Source organism: Balearica regulorum, chromosome 3 (genome assembly GCF_011004875.1).
Source record: "Balearica regulorum gibbericeps isolate bBalReg1 chromosome 3, bBalReg1.pri, whole genome shotgun sequence".
Lineage (NCBI taxonomy): Eukaryota > Metazoa > Chordata > Aves > Gruiformes > Gruidae > Balearica > Balearica regulorum.
Window position 1 is genome coordinate 25,455,384 of NC_046186.1, and position 8,500 is coordinate 25,463,883.

The following is an 8,500-nucleotide window of genomic DNA, read 5'->3' on the forward strand; positions in this document are numbered from 1 at the left end:
CTTAGTCACTTGGAAGCAGTCAGATTCTGCATTGATATCCCACAGACATTAGTGAGAACAGTGTGATTTGTCATGACCATTTGTTTCACAACCAGAAGCATGTAAAATTAGTCTAAAAATAAGTTAAACACTTTATTTTATTTTATTTTATTTTATTTTATTTTATTTTATTTTATTTTATTTTATTTTATTTTATTTTATCAAAATGGCCTTTTCAAAACCTTCACTGTTGTGCAAGAAGCAATGCTCTTTCTTTCCTTTTTTCTTATCCTCACAGTCACCTGTCATTTTTCTCTAAGGTGCAGGGCAAGGCAGGTTCCATGAGCTCACGTGTATTCCTGCTAGCTCAAGCACAATGCCCAAAGCCAAGCCTAAGCTCTCGTTCATGTATTTTGGATATACTAAGTTTCTATTCTTGTATTTTGGATACACTAAGCTCTCGTTCATGTATTTTGGATACACTAAGCGTGCCAAGCTCCTCCATCCATTTCAGCAGCAGGCATTGCAAGCACAGTGAAGATGCTTTAAACCCAAGCTACAGCTGGGCCAGTATTTAAAAAAGAAATTATCCTGGTTGTGGTCCCCAGTGTGTTTAGGCCCATCCTTGAACCTGAGCTTCAAATACAGAACAAAACTGGCTGCACTTTTGTTCACAGTGCACTGTACATCGCTGGTGTTTCAGCACCAGTGTAAGCAAAATATAAGTTTGAATATTTGTTTGTCTTGGGTTTTGCATGTGAACATGATATGGCGAGTAATACAGGTCAAAGGAAGTAAAGAATAATTTATGAAGTATTTTATCATGGCTACATTTGATCTGCAAATCACAGGATGAGGAAAAGATATGTCCCTAGCCCCACATTTGCTCTCTGCCAAATGTCAAGGGTTTGCTGCAAACAACAGAATTGTAAAAACATCTCAATAACAAACCAATATGGGTTTAGAAACGGCTCTCCAATAAAAAAGACAAGAAAAACTTTCAGACAAGAAGTAAGAAAAACTTCATGTTTGGCAAAATTGCATGAAAAAGTCATCACCTTGAAACTGAGAATAAGGCGTGGAACAAGTGCTGCAAACTGTAATTTTAAAATGCTGACCATATTTTATGCAAGTTTGCAAAACAAACGCTACACACACAGTTTTATCCATTATTATTTATTCAGCTCTGTCTCAGCTGCAGTGTTGCGAACGTTTCTTTTGGAAAGCCACTGTACAACAGAGACAGGAATACAGAACATGCTCCTGTACTTCAGTATCCATGGGTTACTGTAGGAGAGACATAAAACATCCGAAGAGTAAAATGATACTAGGTTTCTCTGTATATTGTCCTTCATAATTTCTTTAAGGAAAAAGCAGAGGGGAAAAAAAAAGAGGAAGCAAGGTAGAAGTCAGATAAAACCATGCTTGGAGATATCCAAGATACTGTTTAAAAACAAATTACTTCCATAAATATATATATCTTTTAATATTACCAAGGTTGATTGCTCAGATTCACCCAGTTTTCCTTTTTTTCTCTCTTACATGTATGTAAACCTTGTCAGAAGTTCTCAGCCACGAGAGCTCATGTCAAACAGGGTCTGGCTCCACTATTCAGCTGCAGTATCTACCCTGTCTGCCTCATTCGGAGGAGCAATCTTTTCAAAATTGGCCAATCCAGCTACTGCTGAAATCAATAGAAATTTCAGTTTTCACCGCAGCAGAATAGGGCCCTCACAACTGTCCAAAGTTACCTTTTACTTGACAGTGATGACTCAAAAAATGAAGCTGAAAGAGGTGGAATCACTTTTTCAGAATATGCATGAATGTATTGTTAAATTGCATAATTTAATAATTATAAATCTGTAACTGTGATTAATTTTTATGCTGGAAATTAAAGCATTACTATAATTGCAAGAAATTGTGATTTTTTTTTTTTTCTTATCTTTTGCTAAAAGCAAATCATTGATGATATTCTGATTAATCAAGAGGAATTCTGGTTAATCATCAGCAATATAACAGTGATTAAATCTTGCTCTGCTCTTTTAACTGAATGTGCCCCCCAGGTAAAAATGCAAGAAACTTATCATTTTCTCTTTTTTTTTTTTTTTTTTAAATGACTAAGATATGCAGAAAAATTGATCATCTCTAAGCAAGTAAGACTTGTTATTGGCAACAAGATGCAGTATTACTCTTGTAAGATTTTCCAGTGCACGTGTGCTTCCATTTACCATTCAATTACTAAATGCAGGCAACTGATGAATGTAGCCTTCATGTGTCAATATAACACTAGCAATAATCCAAGTAATTTGTTTAAGCAGTTATTCCATTGAGAAATGCTTATAACAAATATAGTGTAGATTTTTCTTAAATGCAATAGAAATGCCATATAGTTGAGTGAAGTCTTTCATCCAGCCAGAACAAAGATGTGCGAGGACAAAGTAAGATCTCACAGTTTTCCTCAGGCATTAATGGCATTTTTCCCTATTTCAAAAGTTACTGGTTGATAAAAATGGTTTAAAGGAAACTGCAACTGACGTAGAAAAGTAAAACATCTAAGTAATAGAAAGTGATTCATACACATTAGGAGAATTTCCATATGATTTTCATTCTTTGTTCACTGCAGACATTGGAAGAACATCCGATTTAGCTCAGTCTAATCTGGCTAATTTTGCAGCCATACAGAGAACTAGAGGCCAGATTCTTACCTGGTGACCCTGATTTAAACCCAGTTGTATGCTCGAGTTTTATTAGAGATCACGTCTCATACTTGTGCTACGGCTGCGGTGGATTGTACAGTGCAACCAGTAATTCCCCTCTCCACACTGCATCCCTCTGCTGGTTACAGGCAGCCCGGCACTACACTGCAGTATCTGTGCTTACACGTAAAGCTGTTTACCAGCAGAATAATGTCATCATGGCCAAGGAGATGCGACTGCTCAATACAGATTTGAGCAAAATGAAATTACATCTTATCTTTAAATTCATTGGAGGTTTTATACAGTCACACTATTAAGCAGTTACTTCTCCGAGGAAAGGTTGAGAGAGGAAGTTTAATGTGACAGTGTACAGATTATGTGTCTTGAAAAAGTTGAAAACGGTGGTCCCTAAGGCTTTTCAGCCTTTCTAGAGAGCATGGTAAATCTCAAATGCACTGGTTTCTGTTTAACATATTTACTGTTTCAGATTGTTCCTAATTTGGTGGGACCAGTTTTCATGAATGTAAATGGTATTGAGGCCAAAGTCCCATAGATGTCTTTTAAAAACTTGTCTATATCAATGCAATAATACTACTGTACAACGACTAATAATAAGATGAGCTAGATTCCATGTTTGTATAGAAAAAGCAGTATGCAGGGGGAAAAAATGAAAACTGCCCCCCCACACACAACAAAAACCCCATGCCTGATCAAAATCATACATGTCTGTATAAAGGGACATGGGAGTGACAGTAAAATAAATAGAAAAAAATCTGCAGAATGGTTTCGATATAGAGAGATCACAGACGGTGCTGAAGTGCCCTCACAGATTTCAATATATCCTGAAGTTCATGTGTGCTCACGCCTGCTTGTGCTTGTATACCATCGTCCAGCTCCTCACACCAGTATCCTGTTCCACACCCACCAGAGAAACTGATAACCTTGCACTGGCTGACGGTGGGAATTCAAATCTCATCTATGCATTCAAAGGTCTAAAATGAGTGTTTGGGGAATCTTTGTTGAACCGATATGCTCTCCACTACATTATATTCAAATAGACCATATTTCCTATTCCTATACAGAGTTAAGGACATTACACACATATCTTGATGGAAAATTGGGAAAGATACAGGTCTTACCATAAAGTAAACACATTTTTTCATTAAAATATTACATGGTCTGAGCTGGCTGTTTTCTTTTCAGTCGTTCTATGGCCAGTTCCTCACTGGCCTAGGGGATGGGGAATGCATCCATCAAATTCTTGGTCTTGCAGCTGGGTATTCAACACCTAGCTCTGATATTCTTTTGAAAAATCCTTTTTTTTCAGCTCATTTTCCCTAGAATTGCTTTAGTCTTCTCTGGAAGAGAATGGAGCCTCTCTAGAGAGACCAGCTTCACAGTTTGAGAAACACTGCTTTGGAGAGAGCAAACACATGACTTTAAAAGAGACAAACACGCTCCGTCCAACAGGAGTAGGCCTTAAACATAGCGGTAACTTTGTGTGATGTAGTCATAGCAATTATTTTGACAAAGTGATAGCAGCAAACAGAGGGTACATAAAATGTTTTGGGGTTTATTTCTTTTTCTTTTTCTTTTTTTTCTTTTTATTTAACAAAATCCTAAGCTGTGGATGTGGGAGTCCTTTCACTGTCTGAATTTGATTTAAGAACAGAAACGTTTTCGCTTTGCTATTTCCATCAATCTGAATGATACCTCTCTGCAATAGCCTGCTTATGCACATTTTGTTTGAGGCAATTAGGTAGCGATGAAGGTGTTGTATTTGGTTATACGAACAAATCCAGGAAATGATCTTGAAAATATGTGCCAGGACAATTTTAAGTATTAAGCAATATGTATTTCTACATTGAAAATAGGTTGTCCACAGACCTCCACAGTCCTCGAGTCACAGCAGAAAGATATTTTAATCTTTTATCTTGAATTTTAGTCTGAGTTCAGTCTAAATTTACCATTTTTTCCCTAGCAGTATGAATTTTTACAGAAATTACACTGACGTGCTTTGTGTCTCAAGCAAATCAATAGTTTTTTATGCTCGCTTTTGCTAGGATATAACCTATCAGATTAGCAAATGGTTCTCTAAATAAGCCCATCTTAACATGCAGAGCTGAACACCGTGCTGCCTATCTTGTTGAAGCATAACTGCTATGATAGGGTAGTTTCTGGGAAAGTGGTTCCTTTATATGACTCCATACTAATTTCCCTTGATGCTTAAAGCATAATGGCCAGGGATGAATTCCTCAAATGTTTTCCAAAACACTCAGACGCATCAGTCAGACAAAATGAGTCCAAAGAAATGTATAGAACTGCACTTCATGTCTACCACAATGAACGATGACGTACGGTCATTTTCGTCTTTTCTTGCCCCTTTAAAAAGTTACAGAAAATTGCACAGCAACAAAGGGTTTCCATTTCATTTCATAACGAGGAACAATGTGGAAATCAGCCCACCTTCTCATTTTAGTGAAAGATAAGGGAACGCCTGTGGCAACACCTCCAGAAATCCAGCACTTCTTTTTTTCTCATAAAACCCCCAAACCAACCAAAACCCGTGTGAATTCCTATGACGGTGACTACCAAATGATTCCACTACCAAGAGGCTGGTAAAACAAAGAGTTCTGGGGATCTATTAATTAAAATTTTATGTGCTTCTGAAAGCCTAGGCTCTTCATGTTACTAAGGAAGGAGTTCTTTCACGCTCTAAACTATAAATGTAATTTCAGCCTCAGGATTACATTTGACTAAATATAGATACCTGTGCTCGATTGCCTGGGAAGGTAAATGGGAAAGAATTATGTCAAATGTCCCCGCTGGTTCCCCTTCTACCTGTTGTTCGACTTCAATATTAAGTCAGTTTGTAGCCTTTAAGTAGGTGTGTTGCTGCTCCACATTAAGCGAGGTATAATTACATTCTGCAGAGCAGCATCAGAGGCAGTGCCCAAATGTTCCTGGCAAAGCCTTTGTATGTAAGCAAAACACGTCGGATCTCCTCTGAATAACCATGATCCAGCCTCCAGCTTTTCATATGTGCTGTCAGCCATGAAAAGAAAACACTTAAATGTCAAACGACAGAACCAGCTACAGTGTATTTAACAAATGAGTCGCGGGTGTCGGCCCGCCCCAGGAGCCGGCGCGGCAGCGGCTGCAGCTGCAGCTTGTCCCGGGGCGGCCGGGCCCCGTGTGCGGCGGCCGGGCGCAGCTCCGCCGCTCGGCCCGGGGCTCCCCCGCCCGGCCGGCCCCTGCCCGGGGCAGCGCCGGGGCGCCCGGCACGTGTGCGGGCTGGGAGCGGCTGCCAAGCCCCGGGCGGGCGGGGGGACCGAGGCACGGGGAGGGGGGTGGGGGGATGCTCGAAGTTTGGGCAGGGCGGCCACGCCGACAAGCCCCCGCCCGCCCCGGGCTGTGCGTGCCGCCGAGCGCAGCCCCGTCTCCAGCAGCCAGCCGCTTCGCAGCCCAGGAAAGCCGGGCGCCTTTCCTCGCCCGCGCTCCTTTCCCCGCGGAGACAGCGCGGCCGGGGGCAGCCGGGTGGCGTTGCCTGGTGAACCGAGGCAGCGGCAGGATCCGGGCAGAGGAGCGGTACCACCGGGCTGGCGCGGAGCCGCAGCCGCTCCTCCGGACCGGGCAAAGCTCCCGCCCGGTTGCCGGCAGACCGGGCTGGCCTTACACCGCCTCTCCCTGCGGATCACGGCCAGAAGCTGCCGGAGGGAGGGCACCCTGCAGTGCCGCCCGGGCGGGCGAGGCAGCCGGGCCGCGGGCAGCCGCAGGACGGGGAAGGCTCCAGCCTCGCCCGTCAGCCCGGGCCGCGGTCGGTTCGCCCCACTTCCCCCGCTCTAGCCACCCCCGCACCTAAAAAAAGCAGTGAGAAAAATAAAATGGTGGGAACGATGTAAAGCGCCTTGGAAGGGTTAAGGAAGCCTCAGACAGCACAGACCGCAAGGGGAACCGTCCTCCCGGAGGCAGGCAGAAACAGCCGGCAGGGAGGTGGGAGAAGGCAGAGGCTGTAACGGGGACAGGTGCTCAGCTGCGAGCAGCCTCCGTCCCTCCGTCCCTCCCTCCCTCCCTCCTCTCTCTCTCTCTCTCTCTCTCTCACACACACACACACACGCACGCATCTCTCCCCCAGCATGAAAAAGGACAGGGCTAATGAGAGGCGAAGTGAATAATGGGGAAGTTGTTGTCTCCAGCGATGAGGCAAGTGATGGGGCTGAGGCCAGCACTGAAGTTGTGTAACCCAATTCTCCACCGTCAGCCCCCTCGCTTCTCCTCCCCCCATTGATTTTAAGGAGAAACCCAGCTGGGGGTGGGAGACGATCCCACCGGACGCCGAGCAGAGCAGGATCCCTCTTGCCTTTGGCACGGTCAGGCAGCTGCCGGAGGGGGACCCCGGCCCCGCATCTCCACCTCCGCGTAACTTGCGGGGAGCGGAGCCGGCTTAAGGCAAGCGGGGGCGGCTCTCCGCGGCCACCCACTCCGCGCTCCCCCCCCGAGCACGGCAAAAGCCGGGGAGGCGGGAGGAGAGGAGAGCCAAACTTGCCAACCCGGGGACTGTCCCTCGCACGGCAGCGAGCGCCGTTCGTGCGTGCGTGGAGAGCGAAGTGTTCCCAAACTCCGGCGCTACCCAGGCGGCTGGATGCGCACGGCTCCTCTCCCCGCGCCGCAGCGGCTGCTGTCCAACTCCTGGGAGCTGCTTTCTCCCGGGGGAAGTGGCCGGCCGGGAACCGAGCCCTCGGGGAACACCGGAGGACCCGGCGGGAGGTGGGAGGCAGGGAGAAGGGAGACCGGGCTCGGGGAGCCTGCTGTTTACCGGCGCACGAACGGAGCGAGGGAGAGAGCTCATCCGAGCGGTAGCGGTTTATCTGAGGGGGGAAATCAGTACCATAACCACAGCCCACACGAATCCAGTGCAAGAAACCCAAATCTTACCGTGAGCTGCAGTGAGGAGCCCCGCGCAGAAAACCAGCAGAGACTTGAATTTCCTCCACGCAGTCATGTCTGCAGTTATTCCACACACACACACACTCACACAAAACCCCCGGCGGCTCTTCTCGGCTGCGACCGTGTCCTCCGAGCGGCAGCGGGGCTAAGGACAGCGCCAAAGAACCACCACAGGGCGAGGAGAGGCGGAGAGAAGCGGTCCGGGTCCCGAGCGCCGCGCAGCGCCCGACGCCTCCTGCAGGACTGGGCGGGCGGCTCGCTCCGCTCTGCTCATAGCATCAGTCCCGCGCCGCGGCGGGGCTGCGCCGCCTCAGCGCCCCGCGGAGCCCCGGCGCCGCCGGCCCGCCGCCCGCCCAGGGGAGGGGAGGGAGGGGAGGCACGCCCGGCGTCGCGGGAAGCGCTGCATCCACGGCCGCCGGCGGGGAGAGCCGGGCAGCGGCGGCGGCGGCGGCAGGAGAGGGATGCGGGGAGTGCGAGGAAGAGGAGGAGGGGAGAGGGAGGGAGGGATCGCGGCGAGAGCAGCGCAGGCAGCGCAGCGGAGCGGCTGCCAGCCACACGAGAAGCCGCCGCCACCGGACTCAACCATCACTTCCCACGGAGAGGGGAAGGGGCCGGCGCTGCGCAGCCGGCGCACGCCAAGCCCGCAGCCGCCCCGCTCCGCCGGCCGGCCCCCGCATGGCCCCCCCCCCCGGGGCGGACGCGCCCCCCACCCCACCCCTCCGGCCGCGGAACCGGGCGGCTGCCGCCGTCCCCCGAAAGCGGCCGGGGGGAGAAGACTTTCCCCCGGCCCGGTGCCCCCCGGCGCGGGGAAGGGTGGCGGCTGCAGGGCTACACCTGCCCGGGGGGCTCCTGCTGCGCTGCCCCGCGCCCTGTCCCCT

The 8,500-nt window shown here is 48.4% G+C and overlaps 1 protein-coding gene across 1 annotated transcript in view; it reads right to left on the minus strand.

Annotated features, from left to right (window-relative positions):
• CSMD1 (CUB and Sushi multiple domains 1) overlaps nucleotides 1-8,158 on the minus strand; it is a 1,232,729-nt gene extending 1,224,571 nt beyond the window's left edge. Inside the window, exon 1 of the mRNA XM_075747278.1 lies at nucleotides 7,611-8,158. Coding sequence (XP_075603393.1) covers nucleotides 7,611-7,677 — 67 coding nt within the window. The 5' untranslated portion in view covers nucleotides 7,678-8,158. The remainder of the gene's footprint in view (nucleotides 1-7,610) is intronic.
• Nucleotides 8,159-8,500: the final 342 nt, after the last annotated feature.